Source organism: Pelodiscus sinensis, chromosome 12 (genome assembly GCF_049634645.1).
Source record: "Pelodiscus sinensis isolate JC-2024 chromosome 12, ASM4963464v1, whole genome shotgun sequence".
NCBI classification, from domain to species: domain Eukaryota; kingdom Metazoa; phylum Chordata; order Testudines; family Trionychidae; genus Pelodiscus; species Pelodiscus sinensis.
Window position 1 is genome coordinate 22,866,570 of NC_134722.1, and position 23,968 is coordinate 22,890,537.

The following is a 23,968-nucleotide window of genomic DNA, read 5'->3' on the forward strand; positions in this document are numbered from 1 at the left end:
TACCCCTGCCTCTCCTTTTGGGTGACCGCCTCCACCACCAAGAAGCTTGGAATGGGATAAGAATAGAGTTAGTTGTGGTCACTGACTGGACAAAAGTATTCCCTCTCTCTATCCTTTTGGAGATGGGCAAGAGGGAGGTGGGGTTCTTCTACAAGGCTGTGGTGAACTTTTGGACACTTTCATGCAAGGATAGGGCCACCCAAACCAGTGTTGGGGAGCTCAACATGTCAAAGATCACATGTGCAGGCTCTCTGCATGTATTGGCTCCCGCCTGCCCCCCTGAACTGCTGCCCCTGATACACTGCAACATTTTAAAGCCTGCAACATTTTAAAGCCAACATCAGAATACTCTTGTTACATATCTGAATTACTCTTATTAACAGAAACCAACTAGTAGTAGTTCAAGACCTGATCTAAAGAGTCAAGCTGTGATCCAACAGCAGAATGGTCTAGAACTGAAAGACCAGGGAGTCAAATGTATTCTTTCTGGATCTGACATCACATATAAATTAAGAACTGGCAATTAGATCTTACTTAATTTTGTAGATAATGGACTAGTTAGAACAGAATCTCTCTCACTTGTATGTATCCAGCAAGGTTAACAGGTATAAAAAACTAGTTGACAGATATGTGATCTTGAAAATGCAAAACTGCCAGATACAAAGGTATATGGAATAATCATAGACTTGGATATCCTTAGGTATTATGCATATGTTTGTGATGGGAGAATGTATTCTGATTCTGCTGGGGAAGATTGAACAGATTCCTCAAAGCGCTAAAATCAGTGGGGAATAATTACTACAAATCCTTGGATAGGGCACCGTCTCCACAGAAGTATCACCTTCCTGGGACAAACTGTGTATACTAGTTTCAGACTAAGTTCAAGAGGCCAAGCAGACAAATAATTTCTTTTTGGTATAAAGGCAGAACTAAACTGACTCAATCTCTCATTTTATCCTTGAACGTATATGAAACTGTAAGCAAGAGGACAAAACTCTATGGGAAAGGTCTAAAGAAAAGACAGTTTCCTGTTCTGCAAATGGTGTTCTTTGAGGCATGTTACTCTTTCACTCCACATTAGGTGTGTGTATATTTAATCCATGCACCAGTGCTGGAAGATTTTCCCCGTGGAAGTACCCATAGGTGAGTGGTTTGGGCAACTCCTAGTGTGCCACTTTCCCTGCCCTCAGTTCCTTCTTGCCAGAAACTACAACAGTGGAAAAGGAGAGTGGGACAAGACTTTGTACCTATGGGCAAGTCATGTGAGACCACCGCTGGAACCTGACCATAATGTCATGAGAGAACACCGTCTGTCCTTGAATTGACTGGTGGAATGCGGGGGTAGCCACCAGGTGTACTCTGATGGATGAATGGACCAGACCCATTACACTTCAGCACTGAAAGTGAAATTAACCCTTTCCTCTTCAAATAAATTAAAATAGAAGACTGACATTTTGACTACAAAAAGAGAGACTCTCTTGGTAGCAAATGAATAAGTTTGTTCTGCACAATTACTCAGTTTCAATACAGAAGCTGGATTTAATTCCTCATTTTCTCGAGTATAATCAATACATTTTCAATTTGAATGCTTTCAGGTATTTGTCAAGTAACTGAGTAAATCAAAGTCCTGTGGAAAAAAAAAACTTCTAACTTATTTATCACTACTTAATGGTGGATAGTGAGAGAGTTTAATTCTTTAGGCCTTTGAAATGGCGATCTATGCAACAGAATCCTACTAGTTCAGATTGCTTGAGGAATATGAGCAGGAACAAATTGGTACTAAAGGGTCCTTAAAAAGTTACTCTAAAAACATTAGCTAAACACAGTTAACTATACACAGCCCATAACAAAATACCCCAAGTCCTCCCCCGCCACCAAATCTTCTAACAAAACATTTTCTATAAACACTGACATTTCTAGGAGTCAGAACTACCTATTCTCAGGTACACAGCAGTATGTAAACAAATCAATTTAACATAGTCTGCAAACAAATGTATGTTAACATTGATATTTGTAAATGTCTTACCAACAGGAAAGGGGCTTTTATCTTCTAAATCCTCCCAGTGTTCAAAATCAAGAGACACATTAGGATTCTGTTAACAGAAATGAAATTTAACTATATAGCTCAATACATAATATTAATACTTTATGCATACATATTTTAATCCATATTTATTCACCTTATGCTTTAGTAGATGGCACCAAAATTCCTTCTTGTCTTTTGCAAGGATAATCATAGGTTCTTCATTCTTAATCACACACACAGACTTTTCTTTATGTATGTTTGCATGCAGTTTCATCTCAGCCACATAAAATTTGCCTCCTGAAAATGCACTGTATTTGTTTAAACAAAACTTAGTTAGTTCTTTTTTGTAAATGAAATGGAAGCTGGTAAGTCATTTTATCTCTTGATGTATATTTTGAACTTACCTGAAAACAATCTCGTCTCTGAAAAATTCACATTTATGGTCATGTATATTTCTTATTTTTATCTTTATGGTAACAGTATCTTCCTTTTGAAACCATTTTATTTCTGGATAGAAACTAAAATTTTAAAAAGACTAGTTAAATTGAGCTTATTTCAAGTATCTTCACACATTCAAAAGTTCTAGGCATACTAACAATAACTGAACTTATGACCAATAAGAATATCATTCAGCACAAGAATATCATTTAGCTGAAAAAGGTAAACACTCCACCCAGCAATTATAACTATTAAATATACTCTGTCACTTTATTCAAAACTCCATTTCAAACCCTCTCCCCCAAGAAAAAAAAAGTTACTTACAGTAAAATTGATTCTTCAAGATGTTCTTTGCATGTGAGCCCCACTTTGGGACCATATGCACCCTTTCTTTACACAGAGGTCCAGAAAGTTTTATCTAGCAGTGTCCATTAGGGACCATTTGTGTGCCATGCATGCACCTAGATTCCAACTCTCAAGGACAAAGAGTGGAATGACCCCTCCTATTCCCCAGTCCCTTTACTACCCAGGGACCAGATGGGAAAGTATGAGAATGAAGGGTTAGTTGTGGGATCTAGGTGCACAGAACATCTTGAATAAACACAGCTGGTGTAAGGTAAGCAACTATGTGTTTTTCTAGGTCTCTGTGCATATGTTTCCCAAGTACAGTGATTATCCAGCAGTTTTATCTCTCTGGAAATGGAGCTTGGAGATCATCAAAATAAGGACTGAGAACCAACCTGCCAAAATGGGCATCTACTCTTGATGCTCCCACCCCAGAATAATGTTTAGTAAATGTATGGACTGAAGAAGACATTGCTGCTTTACAGATTTCTAGTACTGAAACTTAGCAGAAATATGCTGCTGAAGACAAGATTCTGGTTGTTTGTACTGGAGGATCTAATTAATTAAATTTACACATTGTCCTGATGCAATGATCTATTTAGACAATCTGAGTTGAGGTTATTCTCCATTTAGTCTTGCTACCACAGGCCACCTGTTGATCACTAGTGGGTGATCATCAAAAAGATCTCATTCTATTTAGAGAACAAAAAAAACTGTCCTGGCATGCAGGATATGAAGTTTTGATTCTCCATAAGATGTACCAGCCCAAGGGTGTGTGGGTGGGGATTGCGGGAGAAATAATATGAAGATCCAACACCACTTGTGGGATGAAGTTGGGAAAGGTCTTAATATTTCTTTGCATGAAGAATTGAAAATGAAAGCTAGAATTTCACTTTTATAAATTGCTGTAATTCCCAATAGGAATGCAGCTTTGACAATAAATAATGCATAAAACAAGATGATAAAGATTGTGGGAAGAGAAACTATCAACAACTAAAGAAGAAGAGTCAAAGCCCAGGAAGAAGAAATCATCCTAACTGGAGGGAATATCTGATTCAAACTCTTTAGAAATCTTGCAACTATTTGATGCAAACAAAACTGAAGAACCTGCTGTTAATGGATAACAGGCTGAGATTACTATCAAGTGCACTTTAATGGAACTCAAAGATAATCCTGATTCTCAAAGTTAAATATTCAAAATGGAACAAGATGGGGAAATTAATTGGCTCAAATCCTTATTTTTGCCCAAATAGAAAATTATGCTGTGTGGAAGGTTTTCTGCTGTCGACTTTTACTCTCTGGGAAATTATCCACATATCCACCATGCTATGAAATGAAGAGAAGCTAGATCTGAGTGAAGTACTATACTAACACTCTAAGAGATAATGTCTTTCCATCTGCGGAATGTGATCACCTGTCTTCTCAACAGGCATAGTAGACCTGAGAAACAAAATTGCCAGGTCCAAAGCGGTGTTACAAGGATCATTCAAGCCTTGTTCTGCCTCACCTTCCAGTCCCAGCTCATGCACCTCTGCTGATCTGACCAGCATGTGACAGGTGGAGTCAATCTTCCATATAAATTGGTACCAGGACAATTAGGGTAGGCCAAAATCGTAAATCCCTCCCCAACGAAGACAGGCAGGTAATGTAGATTAGGAGTACACCTTATTGTAAGTGGGCTGCTACATTCTGTACTACACTGTCAGTGCCCAAACGAATTGAAGATGTAGAGTGTATTACAATTATCTAATCTTAAGGTGACAAAGGTCTGAACACCACCAGCAGAACAGGCATTTGAGAGGTAAGATCATATAACTTCTTCACCAGAAACATATGGAAAGGATTGCTGTTGAAAGGAACTTATCCAGCATGAGTCATTGATTCAAAAATCACCCCAGAGCTGTGAACTTTTGTAACTAAATGACAGACAAACCCCATTGATCAGTGAGACTGGCTGTTTACAATGTTTTTGTCTGTTTCTTCCAACCTACTGTCAAAGAATGTTGAGGTTAACAGTGCCTAACTATTACTCCATGCCATCCATCCATGTAGGCAGTAACGATACTGCTAGGTATGACTTTGAGCAGGTCAGCATTGATAGTGATGACAGGGCTTTGGGTGTCAAGCGGAAAGAATCAAAAATGCAGGTTGTGTTTCTCTTCATCCTCCTGGCTGAAAATAAAGGCTTGGGCAGGGATAAACACCCTGAAGATGAATGCATGGCTATGAAGATGAAGTTGGCGTAAAGTCTTTGGCATCTTCACTATGGGATGCTGCTCTGGGAAAAAGAAGTTACTCACCCTGTGAAGTAACGATTGTTCTTCGAGATGTGCCCCGTGGGTGCTCCACTCTAGGTGTCAGGTCCCATCCTGGCGCCACGGCTCGGAGAATTCTCATAGCTGTGCTCCGCCAGCTCGCGCATGCGCGGCTCCTCTAAAGCGCCGTTCGCGCCTTTGATCAGCCACACGCAGGATGGCAACCGTCAGTTCCTCTCATCCACTCATCTGAAAGAGAGAAGAAACAAATCCAGAGCCGGGAGGAAGGGTGGGTCGTGGAGCACCCATGGGGCACATCTCAAAGAACAATCGTTACTTCACAGAGTGAGTAACTTCTTTTTCTTCTTTGAGTAGCCCTGTGGATGCTCCACTCTAGGTGACTTCAGAACAGTACCCAAAAAGAGTCCGGAGTGCTCCAGAATTAAAATTTGTGATCATGATTAAGTACTGCAGTAGCCACCGAGGAGTCCAAAGCAAGATGCTCAACTATTGCATAATGTTTCATAAAGGTGACATTAGAGGACCATGTCACTTCCCTGCAAATGTCATGAAATGGAACTCCCGTCAGGAAGGCCGTAGTAGTGGAAACTGCTCTGGTGGAATGAGCCTTTGGAGGACATGGTAGAGGTTTTCCCCGTATAGAGTGACACATAGATATGCATGAAACTATCAGTCTCGAGATACGCTGACAGGTCAGTGGTTGGTCTCTAGAACGGTCTGTCAATGATACTATTAAATGGTCCATTTTCCTAAAGTCTCGCGTTCTGTCCAATGTAGAATGCCAAGATTCTCCTTCCGTCCAGCGCATGCAGTGTCGCTTCTTGCATTGAGGTATGGGGTTTAGGAAAGAAGCATGGTAGAACCACTGCTTCATTGACGTGAAAATCAGACGAGACCTTTGGAATAAACGCTGGGTGATCTCTCAATGTCACTGAGTCTTTAGAAAAAACTGTATAAGGAGACGAAGCCATGAAAAGTGCTCTCTCACTTACCCTATGAGCTGAGGCAAGGAGAAACAAAAGCTTGATGCTAAGTATGTGTAACGGAACCGTGGCTAGAGGCTCAAAGGGAGGATGAGATAAAGTGTCCAATACTAGATCCAGATTGCACAAAGGTGGAGGGGGTCTCCGGGGTGGATTAAGGTTTGAGAGCCCCTTTAAGAACCTTTTTGTAGTGGGATGGGCGAATAGAGAGAAGGACTCGTCCATATGATGAAAGACATTAATCGCTACCAAGTGCACTCGTAGGGAAGCTACTGCCAGCCCATTGTCATGGAGCTGTAAAATGTACTCCAATATACGAGGTAAGGTTGTGGAGCAGGGATCTAGATTGTTGACCGCACACCATGCCTGGAATCTGGACCACTTAGCAGTATACGTTGCTTGTGTAGATTCTTTCCTACTATGCATCAACACCCACTTGACCCTCTGGGAACAGAGTTGTTCGAAATCGCTAAACCAACGAGCATCCATGCTGTGAGGTGTAGAATCTCGGGTCTTGGATGACGCAGGGATCCATTGTTCTGGGTCAAGAGATTTGGGAGAAGAGAGAGAGTATGGTGCTCTTATCAACATCTGGTGGAGCATTGAGAACCAAGGTTGACGAGCTCACGCCGGGGCTATAAGAATTATTTGAGCCCCATCTATGTTGATTTTCTCGAGAACCTTGGGTATTAGAACCACTGGGGGAAAAGCATACAACAGCGACCTTCCCCAATGGAGAAGGAAGGCATCTCCTAGTGAATGACATCCTATTCCGGTTCTTGAACAATAGGTGGGGCATTTCGTGTTGTTTTCCATCGCAAACAAGTCTATTGTCAGAAAGCCCCACCGAACAAATATATGGCTCAAAACATCCATGCACATTTCCCACTCATGGTCGGGAGGGAAACTCCTGCTGAGTGAGTCCACTATCAAGTTGTCGACACCCGGGAGGTAGGATGCTATTCAAATGGTGTTGTGAATACACCAATTCCATATCCGGACACACTCCACACACAGAGAACGAGATCGGGCGCCTCCCTGCCTGTTGATATAAAACATGGTTTCCATATTGTCCGTCATGATTCTGGTAGTTGTATTCCGTATGTGGGACTGAAAATGCTTGAAAGCATGTCGTACCGCCAGTAACTCGAGCACATTGATATGTAACATCATTTCTTGAGTTGACCAGCGACCTTGAATCGTCAGGTTGTCCACGTGCGCCCCCCCAGCACGTAAGGGAGGCATCTGTGGTTATTTGCCTTTTAGGTTGTGGGCGATGAAATGGGATGCCCATGAGAAGATTGCTCGGCTTGGCCCACCACTGAAGGGACTCTCGTACATGTTGTGGTACTGCCACTGGTCTGTGAATGCTGTGTTTTGCTGGACTGTAAATCGTGGCCAACCAATGCTGGAGGCAGAGAAAATGTAACCTTGCATGCCTCACCACGATGGTGGAAGCCACCATGTGGCCCATCAGTTGTAAACAGACACGTGTGGGAATTATTGGAGCATGCGTCACGGTATGTACAAGGTCTTGGATCGCCACAAAACGTACCATCGGTAGGTATGCCCGTGCCACGGTTGAGTCGAGTCGTGCACCTAAAAAAAACCCCAGATATTGAGATGGAATCAATGATGATTTTTTTACATTTATGAGAAGGCCCAGGGATGCAAACTCATTGGATACTGCCTGCATCATATGACATGCCTCCATATCTGTTGTGCCCCTGACAAGACAAATCGCCTAATAAGGGAATATTGTCACTCCCGTCCTGCGCAAATGGGCCGCCACTACTGCTAGGGTTTTGGTGAAAACCCTGGGGAGACACGCTAGTCCGAATGGTAGAATCCTGTATTGAAAATGTTCGTTTCCCAACTGGAATCGAAGAAAGTGTCTGTGAGCCACATGAATAGCGACGTGAAGCGTCCTGCAGTTCGAGGACTGCAAGCCAGTCTCCTTTGTTTAACAACGGAATGATAGTTGCTAAGGTCACCATCTTGAATTGATGTTTTCGAAGGTGGTGATTTAACTTTCAAAGGTCTAAGATGGGTCTCCAGTCTCCCGACTTCTTTGGTGTGAGAAAATATCGGGAGTAAAAACGTTTTCCCCAAAACTGCTAGGGTACTCTCTCTATTGCCCTGATCGCGAGCAAGCGGTGAACTTCTTGTCTCAGCAGCTGCTCGTCAGAGGGGTCCCTGAAAAGGGACGGGGGTGGGTGGAGTGGAAGGGGGAATGGAGAGGAAGGGAATAGAGAGGCCAGACTGAACCACCTGTAGTACCCATCTGTCTGTAGTGATGTTGGACCACTGATGGTGAAATGCTTTCAGTCGATAGTGAAAGAGATGAAGAGTTTTGTTTTCCGCATTGACTATGGAAGGCGTACTTGTGTCCTCGACAGAGAAGTCAAATCTGCTGTTTGGCTGAAGATTGATTGGCTGAACGATTTTGCTGGGGACATTTCCGCTGAGGATGTTGTCTAGATTGCTGGTTCTCTGAAATACGTGTCTGTTGTCTGGGAAAATTGAAATCATATCTTCGCTGATAAGGGTAATAGCGCCTACGCTTAAAGGAAGGAGTGTACATCTCCTGTGTACGTATGGTGGTGCGAGAATCTTTGCCCAAATGGAGGACTTCATTGGTGTTTGCTGCGAAAAGCTTAAGCTTATCAAAAGGCAGATCCTCAACCTTGCTTTGTAGCTCTTTTGGTTCTCTTGCAGACGAAAGCCATGACAATCTCTTCATTGCGATACCCGTAGCCGTGGCTCGCGCCGCTGTGTCAGGCACATCCACTGTCATCTGCAATGCAGTGCTACATGTTGTATATCCTTCCTGTACTATTGCTTTTAGTAGTGGTTTCTTATTGTCTGGAAGATGATGTAATAACTCCGTTAGTTTCGAATAATTGTCAAAATTGTGGTTTGATAAATGGGCCAAGTAGTTTGCGCTGCCTAATAGGAGTGTGGCTGAAGAATAGACCTTCCTACCAAATATATCTAATTTTTTATTATCTTTATCGGGGAACTTACTTTTGTACTGCGGTGCTTTAGCCCTTCGCTGTGCTGCATCAAGTAACAATGAATTAGGCTGAGGGTGATTGAACTTTCCAGATATAGACTGGAGAACAAGTGCTAGTAATAATAATAGGGCTCAGATTTTCTTAGATGTGATAGCTGATGAATTCCTTCATCAAATAGTTGCTGAACCGACAAGGGGGGATGCTATTTTAGATTTGGTTTTGGTGAGTAGTGAGGACCTCATAAATGAAATGGTTATAGGGGACAACTTTGGCTCAAGTGATCATGAGCTAATTCAATTCAAATTACATGGAAGGATAAATAAAAATAAATCTGAGAAGGGTTTTTTATTTCAAAAGGGCTAACTTTAATAAATTAAGGAAATTAGTTAGGGAAGTTGATTGGACTAAAGAAATTCTGGATCTTGAGGTGGAGGAGGCCTGGGATTATTTTAAGTTAAAGTTGCAGAAGCTGTCAGAAGCCTGTATCCCAAGAAAAATCAAAAAATTTATAGGCAGGTGTTTTAGACCAAGCTGGATGAGCAAGCATCTTAGAGAGGTAATTAAGAAAAAGCAGAAAGCATATAAGGAGTGGAAGAAGGGAGGGATCAGTAAAGAAAGCTACCTTATTGAGGTTAGAGCATGTAGGGACAAAGTGAGAGAGGCTAAATGTCAGGTAGAGTTGGACCTTACAAAGGGAATTAAAACCAATAGTTAAAGGTTTTACAGCCATATAAATAGGAAAAAAACAAAAAAAGAAGTGGGACCGCTAATTACTAAGGATGGAGTGGAGGTTAAGGATAATCTAGGAATGGCCCAATATCTAAACAAATACTTTGCTTCAGTTTTTACTGAGGCTAATGAAGAGCTTAGGGATAATGGTAACATAACAAATGGGACTAAGGATATGGAGGTAGATATTACCATTTCTGAGGTAAAAGCCAAACTGGAACAGCTTAATGGGAGTAAATCGGGGGGCCCAGATAATCTTCATCCAAGAATATTAAAGGAACTGGCACATGAAATTGCAAGTCCATTAGCAAAATTTTTTAATGAATCTCTAAACTCAGCGGTTGTACCATTTGACTGGAGAATTGCTAATAAAGTTCCTATTTTTAAGAAAGGGAAACAAAGTGACCCGGGTAACTATAGGCCTGTTAGTTTGACATCTGTAGTATGCAAGATCTTGGAAAAAGTAGTTAGAGACATTGAGGTTAATGGCAACTGGGACAAATTACAACATAGTTTTACAAAAAGTAGATCATGCCAAACCAACCTGATCTCCTTTTTTGAGAAAGTAACAGATTTTTTAGATAAAGGAAATGAAGTGGATCTAATCTACCTCGACTTTAGTAAGGCATTTGATACAGTACCACATGGGAAATTATTAGTTAAATTGGAAAAGATGGGGATTAATATGAAAGTTGAGAGGTGGATAAGCAACTGGTTAAAGGGGAGACTACAGCGGGTAATATTGAAAGGTGAACTGTCAGGTTGGAAGGAGTTCCTCAGGGATCAGTTTTGGGGCCAATTTTATTTAATCTTTTTATTGCTGACCTTAGCACCAAAAGTGGAAGTGTCCTGATAAAATTTGCGGATGACACAAAGTTGGGAGCTATTGCCAATTCAGAAAAGGATCGGAATATCATACAGGAAGATCTGGATGACCTTGTAAATTGGAGTGATAGCAATAGGATGAAATTTAATAGTGAGAAGTGTAAGATTATGCATTTAGGGATTAATAACAAGAATTTTAGTTATAAGCTGGGGACTAATACGGTCTTGGGATGTATTAGGCGAGGTATTTCCAGTAGGGATAAGGAGGTGTTAGTGCCATTATACAAGGCATTGGTGAGACCCCGTTTAGAATACTGTGTGCAGTTCTGGTCTCCCATGTTTAAGAAGGATGAATTCAAACTGGAAAAGGTACAAAGAAAGGCCACTAGGATTATCTGAGGAATGGAAAACCTGTCTTATGAAAGGAGACTCAAAGAGCTTGGCTTGTTTACCTTAACCAAAAGAAGGCTGAGGGGGGACATGATTGCTCTCTTTAAATATATTAGAGGGATAAATACCAGGGAGGAATTATTTAAACTTAATACCAATGTGGACACAACAACAAATGGATATAAGATGGCTAGTAGGAAGTTTAGACTTGAGATTAGACGAAGGTTTCTAACCATTAGAGGAGTGAGGTTCTGGAACGGCCTTCCAAGGGAAGTAGTGGGGGCAAAAGATCCATCTGGCTTCAAGATTAAACAAGATGGGTTTATGAAGGGGATTGTTTGATGAGAACATGATCTTGGTAACTAATTTACCATTCATTATCAGTGGTAAATAGGTCAATGGAGGGATGATAGGAGTTACTATAGAGAACTTTCTGGGTATCTGGCTGGTGAGTCTTGCCCACATGCTCAGTCTTCAGCTGATCGTCATATTTGGGGTCAGGAAGGAATTTTCCCTCAGGGTAGATTGGCAGAAGCCCTGGAGGTTTTTCGCCTTCCACTGTAGCATGGGGTACAGATCACAACTGGAGGATTCTCTGCATCTTGGGGTCTTCAAACTACTTGAAGGCTTCAATATCTGAGATATAGGTGAGAGGATTATTCTAGAAGGGGGTAGGTGAGATTCTGTGGCCTGCATTGTGCAGGGGGTCAGACTAGATGATCATAATAGTCCCTTCTGACCTTAAAGTCTATGAGTCTATGAATAGAAAATCCAACCCCTTTGCCGGCACAAAGTATTTCCTATCGACCTTTTTACTCGTAGGAGTAGCCGATGTTGGCGTCTGCCATATCTCACCCGCCACTTCCAGGATCGCTTCGTCAATCGGTAAAGCGATCCTTGCATGCTGTTGCGAACAGAGATTCTTTAAGAGGTGGTGCTTTTTAACTGGAACATCTGCCAGCTGTATTGTCTGCGTGCCTGGTACTCGTTTAAACAGATCTTGGAATTGTTTTAGGTCATCCGGGGGAGAAAATTCACCTGGGCATACTGCCTCATCTGGTGATGAAGATGCGCAGTCCGCCGGAGAAGTTTCTGGCTTGAGGTCCTCTGCTTCAGACAGCTGTTCCTCTTCTGGCTCGGACTGGTGTTGTTGGATAGTTGGACTCATCGATGGAAGAGGTAAGTTTAACTGTTGCAGTTGTTGAGGTAAGTACTGCGCAGTTGGTGAGCGACAGTTGCAGGTAGATCCCCTATACGATGACAACACATGTTCACGGTTGGGACAATCGTCATATGAGCAATAGTAGTGCCCATAGAAGCGCTCAGAATGTGACGGGGAAGAATGACGTGACGAGCGTGCACTACGGTGTTGGATGTAATAGATGCGTCGTGGAGAGCATGTAGAGGACCTGTACCTAGAAGACTATCCGGGTGAGCGAGATCGTGAGCGGGACTGGAGCGCTTCTAAATATACTGTGTCTCTGTAATTGCGCCATCTGTATGTGACATGGACCAGAGAGACACTATAGTCATGATAATGTGTATGCGTTGGAGGTGATGGAGATGGTCCTGGTGAGAAAAATGGGGAGGCAGACCTCTCCCCTACATGAGTTTTCCTAAGCATTGAGGCACTGTCAGTTTCCATGGCAACTGGAGAGAGTGAAAACAGAGCCCGAGCGGGGGAGATCAGCTGTATCTGCTCTGCTGTCGGTGCCGGCAGAATGCACGGTGCCGACATTGCTAAAATTGCTGATGGTGCCGTGTCAAGGACCTGCACCCGAGTCCAGTGCCATTGAAGAGAGCGGTCCTGAAGCTGGTGCCGCCACAAGTGGTGCTGCTGGAGCCAAGCGGTGCTGCTGGAGCCCGCATCGCTGAAGCCGGTGCCATTGAAACCGGCGCCGGCTGGCTTGTCAGTTGCAGCATTAGCGCTGTACTGTGAGCCGGGAAGGCTGAAGCCAGTGCCGACTCGCTTGTCAGTTTCAGAGTCGGAGCCGATGCTGGCACCGAAGCAGCCCGAGCCCTCGGCATTTGCGATTCCCTGACACCGGGCCAGTAGAGTGTCGGGACCCCGTGGGGGTCACTTTGGAGGCTGCCGAAGCTCTTGAGGCTGCCGGAGGGAGGGAGTGCGTCGGGGACAGCTTCACCCTCTTTGAAATCGCCGGTCCCGGAGAAGCTGCTCCCCACTTATAAATGGAGGTTTTTGCGGTGGCTGAGGGAGGCATCGGGTCAGGCTGCAGTGCCTTGCCAAAGGACGTCATTTGGACCTTTATCTCCTGCTCCTTCCGGGCCCTGGATGTGAGCTTGCAACTGTGGGTGCTCTTTTGAGGGATGTGTGATTCACCCAGGCACCTAATGCAAGCATCATGGCCGTCAGCTGCTGGCATGGCTTCCCGGCAAACTGAGTATTTTTTAAAACCGGGAGACCCTGGCATTGCTAGGAGCCGGTGAGGGTGGCTGGACACCAATCCTGCTTGATCTCTGTCTTTCGATCCTTGTCAGTTTCAGTTCTTTAGCGTCTAGCCAAAGCGCTTGAAGAAATTGATTTGAAGAGAAAACAATTTTTTTTTTTAAATAGAAGATCAGTAGAAACAGTAGAACAGGAACACGACTAACATTAACTTTAACTATTTACAGTGAAGACAACTAACTAAGATCATTACTGAGAGAAGAGATATGAGAACACAAGGAGCTCCGACCACAACCTGAGGCAGTTGAGAGGAACTGACGGTTGCCAGCCCGCTTGTGCGCAGCTGATCAAAGGCAGGAATGGCGTTTTGGAGCAGCTGCGCATGCACAGGCTGGCGGAGCACAACTATGAGAATTCTCCGAGCTGCGGCGCCGGGACAGGACCCGACACCTAGAGGGGAGCACCCATGGGGCCACACAAAGGAGGAGGAAGATTGGTAGAAAAAAATAGATCCAGTGAACAAAAAGAGCATATTCATACACCATCTCACCAGCCCCATGAGGTAGATTTTGAATTAGGTTCAAAAAAGGAAAGTGACAAAAATCACACAAACAGGCATTAAAAAGGTAACTATGACAAAGCTAAATGTTGAGGGTAGGAATTGAAAATTTGCCCTGATAGTGTTTCTCCATTGTTGCGATGTCCTGGAGAAATCGCTCGCTGTGCTCGTCGCTCACTGCTTCGCAGTTCGGGGGACAAAAATCTAGATGAGAGTGCAAAAAATGTATCTTTAGTGACATGTTGCAAGGAAGGCTTTTGTATGCCTCGAGGAGGTTTTCCACCAACAACCTGTAGTTGTCTGCCTTGTTGTTTCCGAGAAAATTTATTGCCACTAACTGGAAGGCTTTCCATGCCATCTTTTCCTTGCCACGCAGTGCATGGTCAAATGCATCATCTCGAAGAAGTTCACGAATCTGAGGACCAACAAAGACATCTTCCTTTATCTTAGCTTCACTTAACGTTGGAAATTTTCCATGGAGGTACTTGAAAGCTGCTTGTGTTTTGTCCGTGGCTTTGACAAAGTTCTTCATCAGACCCAGCTTGATGTGTCAGGGTGGTAACAAAATCTTCCTTGATTCAACAAGTGGTGGATGCTGAACACTTTTCCTCCCAGGCTCCAATGACTGTCGGAGTGGCCAATCTATCTTGATGTAGTGGGAATCTCTTGCACGACTATCCCATTTGCAGAGAAAACAGCAGTACACTTTGTGTATCCAGTCTGCAGACCAAGCAAGAGAGCAACAACCTTCAAATCGCCACAAAGTTGTCACTGATGATGGTCATAGTTTATGCACCTCAAAAGTTGTTTCATGTTGTCATAGGTTTCCTTCATATGGACTGCATGACCAACTGGAATTAATGGCAAAACATTGCCATTATGCAGCAAAACATCCATGATTTCTAGGAATAATATGATGCAATTCATATCACGTATGATGCAATACCAGCTTCAGATTGCATCATTCATTGTTTTGCCTAAAAAGCAAGTACTGTCCAAACCTAGTCATAGATTTATTCATAGATCCAGTCAAAGATGTATTTTAGTCATTTCTGGTTTAAATTGAGATCCCTTCCCTTTATAACTCACGTATCCTCCGCCATTCGCAAGTCAAAGGTCGAATATACTGACCCAATAGCATATCTTGAAAACTAGAGCCAATCAACAATTTTAAGCATCATTTTCATTCTCAGTGACCCAGAATTAGTAAAGTTTGACTACATTTATTTCAGAAGCATTTTGGCTGTAGAGCAATGTTATAGGAGCAACAACAGGGATAACAGTAGGGAAATCGGCTCACAATCTTAAATGTCTATACAAAAAAAGGAGGATGGAGAATAAATAAGATCTGGAAGTATTAGCACATAAGCTAAATTATGATTTAATTGAAATCCCTCAGACTCAGTGGGATAAATTTCAGAACTTGGAATATTTGTGTAGAGAGGTATATGCTGGTTCAGAAATGATATGCAAGATAAAAAGGGAGGAGGTATTACATTACACATCAAGAATATACACACTTGTTTTGAGGCCCAGGTGTTGACGAGAGGCAAGCCAGCTGAAAGTCTAGGTGAAGACAGAAAGAGAAAAACCTGTGCCAACAACAGGGTAGGGGTCCTAATGTGGATTACCAAACCAATGCCAAACCAATCTAATTTCCTTCTTTGACGTGGTTATTGGTCTAGTGAATAGAGAAGTAGCAGTAGACGTGACATATCTTGATTTTAACAACACTTTTGACAGTCTCATACAGTGTTCACTAATGTTTTCCATCCTTGGATCGGTGGAACTTTCTTTTGGGTTGGCTGAAATTTCTTATGTGCAACACCAATACTGAGGTTGTGTGTGGATGTGTGTGGTTGTGTGTGGATGTGCAGAACATAATACTTAAACAAATTTATATTTTAAACAGTTTACAGATATGGAAAAAAATATTAAAACAAGGGATAATTAACAAGAAGCAATGCTTAAGATGTTTATTTAAAAAAATCAAATAAAAAGAATAAAAACTACCATTGGAGTATATGTATTATCATCCATTCTAACAACTCAAGCTAGTAAACACACCAAAATGGGGCATATTGAAAACAGCTATATAAATAAATTTAAAAAGATGGTCATTAAGTAAAACCATAAAAACATGCACCACGTATGTACAACATTCACAAAATATTCTGTTAGAAGAATCTTTTTTTCTTATAAGCCAGTAACACCCATGAAAACTGTTTGAAATGTAATCATGCAAATATCATGAGCTAGGCCTTTTGCTCCAGTATTCATTCACTAAAGCCTGAATCCTTATCTATGAAAGCAGCCTAACTTCTTTACAAGAGAAAAACACCAAAACAAATGAAGTCAGATCCTGCATTAAGAATTGCAAATCAGACTCTCAGCTCTCCTAACTTCTCTACTCTGGTTCTGTCTAGCTCCAAACAAACTATATTTTAGCTCAGACTTTCTAACATGTCCAGGCAGATGGCTACTTGTCGTCATGGCCAAAAATCAACCTTTTTATCTTTCCCTCCAGGTACCATATACAAAATATTTTGGTCTAGAACTGTAGAGGATACATTATTTTGTGTCAGGTCTAAGTCTAACAGTGGAAAATAGCAGGGTGCTACATTATTATTTCATCCCCCACATCATATTTTTCCTGGCATATTCCAGATCTTGTAATTATCATACCAATCAATTGGTAATTAATGCCAACTTCTCCTCACTCCAGCCTCAACAAGAAAAGGGAAGATGTATTTGGACTAAGCTCCCTTTGTTGCATTAATAAGAGAAGGGAGTTTCCCCAACAGCAACCCATCTTCCATGTAACCTCATGCCCCAGTATGCCAGCATAACCCACCTGAAATTTTGGCCCTCTCCTCCCCACCCAGGAGAGAGACACAGGCATCCAGCCACTTTCTCTTTCCCTTTTACACCCCCTTGCAATCTGCTCCCCACTCTGGCCCCAGCCCAGCTAGGGTCTGGGAGAGTTTCCTCTCTCTCAGAGTTGCAGGCACCTGAAGTGGCAGCCCAGCTGGGAGTCAGAGGTCTCTCCACAACACCCTACACCCCAACACCAGCACCCATTAGCCCCACCATTTCCCCACTAACCCCAAGCAGTCTGAGTCTTTGGAGACAGTGCTGGCTCTCTCACAAACTACTGTAACCTGAGTAGTCTCTCCTCCTGGCTGCTACAGCCCAGCTGGGAGATGGGACACGCCAAACTCCCCCTTCCTTCCTCTCCCCTTCCCACCGACCCTCCCCCAGCCACTTACTCCACTCCCTCCCTCTTCGTGTCTCCTTCCTTCCAGCTGGGAGATGCTCATTGCTCCATCCCTTAGCAGGGAGCTGAAGCTGTAGCTGAGGAAGAAGTGCCTCTTCCCAAGCCAGGCAGCTTTGTGAACAGCAGACCTGAGCGCCTGGGCGGGGTTCATTAAGCAGCTGCACATTTGCGCTACTGCGCAACTTAGAGGGAACCTTCATCTCATATGACATGCTCATAAGCAAACTGGAGAATTGTGGTCTATATGAAATTACTATAAAGGAATCCAATGCATCAGGGAAGGGCAGACAAATAAGCAGTGGCAAATTTCTAAAGTGCTTTACACAAATGCTAGGAGTCTGACTAATAAGATGGGTGAACTAGAGTACCTCGTATTAAATGAGGAGATTGACATAATAGGCATCACTGAAACCTGGTGGAATGAGGAAAATCTGTGGGACACAATCATACCGGGATATAAAATATATCGAAAGGATAGAGTAGGCAAGGTGGGTGGCGGAGTGGCACTGTATGTGAAAGATAATGTAGAATCAAATGAAATAAAAATATTAAGTAAATCAACATGTTCCATAGAATCGCTATGGATAGTAATTCCATGCTCCAATAAGAAGAAATTAGCAGTAGGAATATATTACCGACCACCTGACCAGGACAGCGATACTGACATTGAAATGCTGAGGGAGATTAGAGAGGCTACCAAAATAAAGAACTCTATAATAATGGGGGATTTTTATTACCCCCATATTGACTGGATACATGTCACCTCAGGAAGAGAAGCGGAGATAAAATTTCTCAATGGCTTAAATGACTGCTTCTAGGAGCAGCTAGTGCAGGAACCCACAAGGGGAGAGGCAAGTCTCGATTAAGTCCTGAGTGGAGTGCAGGATCAGGTCCAGGATATAACCGTTACCGGACTGCTTGGGAATAGTGACCATAATATAATAACATTCAACATTCCTGTGGTGGGAAGAACACCTCAGCAGTCCAGCACCCTGGCATTTAATTTCAAAAAGGGGAATTACACAAAAATGAGGAGGCTAGTTAAACAGAAATTAAAAGGCACAGTGACTAGAGCCAAATCCCTGAAAGCTGCATGGAAACTTTTTAAAGACACGATAATAGAGGCCCAACTTAAATGTATACCCCAAATTAAAAAACATAGCAAGAGACCTAAAAAAGAGTCACCGTGGCTTAACCACCATGTAAAAGAAGCAGTGAGGGACAAAAAGGTATCTTTTAAGAAGTGGAAGTCCAATCCTAGTGAGATAAATAGAAAGGAACATAAACACTGTCAAATCAAGTGTAAAAATGTAATAAGAAAAGCAAAAAAAGATTTTGATGAACAGCTAGCCAAAAACTCAAAAAGAAATAACAAAATGTTTTTTAAGTACATTAGAAGCAGGAAGCCTGCTAAAAAACCTGTGGGTCCCCTAGATGATCGAGCTATAAAAGGAGCAATCAAGGACGATAAAGCCATTGCAGAGAAACTAAATGATTTCTTTGCTTCAGTCTTCAAGGCTGAGGACGTTGGGGAGATTCCTGAATCTGCACCCTCCTCTGTGGGTGATGAATCTGAGGAACTGTCCCGGATTGAAGTGTCATTAGAGGAGGTTTTGGAACAAATAGAAAAACTTAATGTTAACAAATCTCCGGGACCGGATGGCATTCATCCAAGGCAGGCATGTCCAAAGTCCGGCCCGTGGGCCAATTGCGGCCCGTGTTCCGGTTTAATACGGCCCCCAGGTAATTTGGCAATATCTATCTTTTATGGCCCCCAACGAATCCATATGTATTGAGATGAATACATTGTAAAATCTCAGTTAATGTCAGTTGGTCTAAATCAGTTATAAATATATTTGGACACAACATGTATACTTGGTGTTATGTTCCTGTTCATATTTTTTGAACTTAAAAGTTGACAGACAACCTCTATTACCAATAATATGTAATGTACTTTACAATGTTCCTGACATATATTTCAGCTTCCTGGATTTTTTTTTATCTGGCCTTCAGATATGAAAGGCAGAGTGATTTAACACCTGTTTAGATTTGTGATCCATGTGACGAAATGAAAAGTATGCCGTTTGCAATAAACTTTGCATAAAATAGTTAATTTGTTTTTAATTTTAATGGTTCAAAGAATGTCAGGCAAAATGGTCGGCCCTCACGCATGTTCACTTCATCAAATCTGGCCCTCTTTGAAAAAAGTTTGGACAGCCCTGATCCAAGGGTTCTAAAAGAACTAAAATGGGAAATTGCTGAGCTATTATCTGTAGTTTGTAACCTATCCTTTAAATCGGCTTCCGTACCCAATTACTGGAAGGTAGCTAACGTGACACCAATATTTAAAAAGGGCTCTAGAGGCGATTGGGAAGCATGTAGAAGAGCATAATTTATTGGACAAAAGTCAACATGGTTTCTGTAAAGGGAAATCCTGTCTTACTAATCTATTAGAGTTCTTTGAAGGGGTTAACAAACATGCAGACAAGGGGGATCCAGTAGATACAGTATACTTGGATTTTCAGAAAGCCTTTGACAAAGGTCCCTCACCAAAGGCTCTTGTGTAAATTACATGGCCATGGGATAAAAGGGAAGGTCCTTTCTTGGATTGAGAACTGGTTAAAAGACAGGAAAGAAAGGGTAGGAATAAATGGTAAATTTTCAGATTGGAGAGGGGTAACTAGTGGTGTACCTCAAGGATCAGTCCTGGGACCAATCCTTTTCAACTTATTCATAAATGATCTGGAGAAAGGGGTAAGCAGTGAGGTGGTAAAGTTTGCAGATGATACCAAACTGTTTAGGATAGTCAAGACAGAAGCAGACTGTGAGGGACTCCAAGAAGATCTCACCAAACTGAGTGATTGGGCAACAAAATGGCAAATGAAATTTAATGTGGATAAATGTAAAGTAATGCACATCGGGGAAAATAACCCCAACTATCCGTACAGTATGATGGAGGCTAATTTGGCTATGACAAATCAGGAAAGGGATCTTGGAGTTATCGTGGACAGTTCTCTGAAAACTTCCAATCATTGTGCAGCGGCGGTCAAAAAGGCAAATAGGATGCTGGGAATTATTAAGAAAGGGATAGAAAATAAGACCCAGAATATCTTACTGCCCCTGTATAAAACTATGGTATGCCCACATCTTGAATACTGTGTACAGATGTGGTCTCCTCACCTCAAAAAAGATATTTTGGCCTTGGAAAGGGTTCAGAAAAGGGCAACTAAAATGATGAGGGGTTTGGAACAGGTCCCATATGAGGAGAGGTTAAAGCGACTGGGACTTTTCAGTTTAGAAAAGAGGAGACTGAGGGGGGATATGATAGAGGTCTATAAAATCATGAGTCGTGTGGAGAGGGCCGATAAAGAAAAGTTATTTATTAGTTCCCTAAATAGAAGAACTAGAGGACACCAAATGAAATTAATGGGTAGCAGGTTTAAAACTAATAAAAGAAAGTTCTTCTTCACACAGCGTGTAGTCAACCTGTGGAACTCCTTGCCAGAGGAGGCTGTGTAGGCTAGGACTATAATAGAGTTTAAAGAGAAGCTAGATAATTTCATGGAGGTTAGGTCCATAACAGGCTATTAGCCAGGGGATAAAATGGTGTCCTTGGCCTCTGTTTGTCAGAGGCTGGAGAGGGATGGCAGGAGACAAATCGCTTGATCATTGTCTTCAGTCCACCCTCTTTGGGGCACCTGGTGCTGGCCACTGTCGGTAGACAGGATACTGGGCTAGATGGACCTTTGGTCTGACCCAGTACGGCCGTTCTTATGTTCTTATGTTAAGTGGAAAAACTGGTTGACATGCCATACTCAAAAAGTAGTTCTAAATGGTCTGCTGTCAAACTGGAAGGGTACTTAAAGTGGGACTTTCGGGGAGTGTCAGCCCTGACTCCAGGATTATTCAAACTTTTCACGAATGCCTTTGATGATAGAGTGGCGAGTATAAAATATGCAGATCACACCAACCTGGAAAGAACTGCAAGCACTTTCAAAGACAAACTCAAAAAGTGACCTTGACAAATCAGAGATTTGCTCTGAGGTAAAAAACATGAAATTCAATCAAGTGCAAACAGCTACTCTTAGGAAGAAAATATCAAATGCAAAACTACAAAATGGGGAACAACAGGTTAGGAGGTACTACTGTTGAAAAGGGTCTGCATGTTTTCCTGGGTCACAAACTGAGCATGAGTCAACAATGTCATGCAGTTATGAAAAAGGATACCACCACTCTGGGATATATGAAAGCAATGTTATATGTAAGATCTAGGAGGTAACTACCCTCCTGTTCTTGACACTGGCGAGGCTTTAGCACTGTCTAATACTGGGCATCACACTAACAAGACATAGATAAAGTGGAGAAAATCCAGAAGATAGCAACAAAAATGATACAAGGTTTAAAAAACACAACCTATGATGAAAAGTTAAAAATACTGGGCATGTTTAGTCTTCAGAAAAGAAGAAAGTAGGGAAACAGTCTTCAAATATCTTAAGAGATGTTGTAAAGAGGTAGGATAAATAGCAACAGGCTTAATCTGCAGCAAGGAACAGATTAGATATCTATAAACTTAGATAATCTTTAGATAATCTATGAACTGGACAAATGCCAGTCAAGGATGGCCTAGGTATACTTGGTCCCGCTTAGGCACAGGAACCGTAGGTTCACTCCTAATCTTGTCCTTAATTTTTGTGGTTCTATTATACTTCAGTCATATCTGGATTGAGCTTCAACCAGTTACCTGTTATCCACTCCCCAATCTCTACTAGACATAGGCAAAGGTCCTTAACTGCTATGTCAGCATTAGACATAAATGAGACAAAGTCTGGTCTGGTCTGCATCTGAAAATGTCATGCCTCCATTTCTTGTTGCTGACTTTCACCAACAGCTTCACATGCACACTGAATAAGAATGGCAATAAAACACTTAAAAGCTTGTACAGACGGAACAGCTATTTTCCCCAACTAACCACTGCGACAAGTCACAAAAAATGCCCAGTTTTGGGGATAAAAACTTCCACCTCCACAAGGAACTTTTTTCTCTCTCCCTCCCTTTACTGTCAACAATCATGCAGCATGCACCACGGGGGGGGGGGGGGGGGGGGTTAATGCCTTTATTGAAATACAGGATGTTTCCCACAGGATGTTTCCCACAATGCTCATGTAGGCACTCCGGGCAGCACTTTAAACTCTGCTGCCTTGCAGCCAGATAAACAGCAATCCATTCTCCCCCCTTGTACACCCCAGACAATCAGGAAATTTAAACTCCATTTCCTGCTCGGTGGCTTAGCATAGATTGTTCTCATTGCATCTTCCTAACTGATCATGGTTGACTCTCCTGCTTAGATCATCACAAAATGTTTGGATTTTATCAGTGTGTGTGTGTGTGGGGGGGGGGGGGGGGGGGGGGGAGGGGAGGGAGAGGGAGAGGGAGTCTGTGCAGTCCCAGCTGCAAATGACCCGTAGGAATGAGGACACATATGGCCACATTTCTTGAGCCTTGTGAGTGAAGGCGTATGATCAGGGCGCACTGCACTACAGAGCAAAGATTAAAGAGCTGAGGTAGTCACATCATAAGGAAAGGGAGACCAACTTTTGTTCTAGTGCTGCACCCAAGAAAAATTGTTTATAAGGAGCTGAACGCAATCCTGGGAAATAATTCCACCTCCCCAGCCAAGAATCCTGTGGATACGTCTGGAGGCACGGAGGAACTGAGTCAACCAAAAGAGGACTTAACCCAGAGGATAAAACTATAGATGAAGAGAGGGAGCTACAGGAGGATGCAGGGCGGCCTGGTGTGGCAGAGAACCAGGAGCTGTTCTCAAGTACTGAGGTAAATGGCGAGTTTCAGCAGCATCTCAATAGGAAGCAGGATGCAAGGGAAGAGGCTTGAAAAGGAAGCAGGATGCAAGGGAAAGTAAGTGGCTCTGGCTCAAGGAGTACAGTAGTAGAGAAGGGAGGTCACAGTAACATATGAGGGTGGCTGTGTTTCTGTGAGATGGCATAGCCTAGTATGGATAGACATTACGCCTAAGCAGGGTGCTGATGCATACCACGATGTCAACTGAATCCTGCAGAGAGATGCTCTGGAAACTTTACCTGAGGTATTTATTGATTTTCTCTCATAGATTTCATGACAGTGCAGCTGTGTCCCCTCACCCCTTTGATACAGCACTCTCCCATACCATTCTTCAATCTGTATTGCAAGAACCAAAATGGCAGATAATTGACCTGCATAAGGAGTGGGGCGACACCCACTAGCATCAGAAGTAGAGCCTGAGTTTCCATGGTTACCCTTATGAGTAAGATATTAGGAAATGCGATGACAGCCTGTGGACAAATGAGACACCATTAGAATTATTTTCATGCAAACCTGCTGCATTAGCCAGGACTGTATTTTTTATGCCTCTGGGTACACTCCTCATTCCTCTTTCCCCAAACTCATCATGTTTACAAGTGCCTGCAGTCATGTGTGAGTCTTGCTAGGGCCAGTGGAAAAGTGGCAGCATGTTTTGAAAAAAAAAAACTGCTTTTCAATAAAATGTTTCAACCATGAGCAGGAAATTAACATTCTCTCTTTTGTTACAGTCTATGTTGCAGATGAGACCTTGACAACTCAGAAAATGTCTCTCGCTGACAGACTGTATCAACTAAGGAGACCCAAGTGAAGTACGGAGGAACTTATGAAGGAGGTTCT

At 42.6% G+C, this 23,968-nt stretch overlaps 1 protein-coding gene across 7 annotated transcripts in view; it reads right to left on the reverse strand.

The window, feature by feature from the left end:
• Positions 1-23,968, reverse strand: part of TDRD12 (tudor domain containing 12) — a 234,520-nt gene that overhangs the window by 8,192 nt on the left and 202,360 nt on the right. For 5 of the 7 annotated variants that reach the window (XM_075940127.1, XM_075940126.1, XM_075940125.1 and 2 more), the window contains 4 exons: positions 2,431-2,544; positions 2,181-2,334; positions 2,027-2,093; positions 1,248-1,359 (listed from right to left, as the gene is read on the reverse strand). In XM_075940127.1, coding sequence (XP_075796242.1) covers positions 1,259-1,359; positions 2,027-2,093; positions 2,181-2,334; positions 2,431-2,544 — 436 coding nt within the window. In that variant the 3' untranslated portion in view covers positions 1,248-1,258. The remainder of the gene's footprint in view (positions 1-1,247; positions 1,360-2,026; positions 2,094-2,180; positions 2,335-2,430; positions 2,545-23,968) is intronic. The other 2 variants (XM_075940128.1, XM_075940130.1) reach the window with 1 other exon arrangement.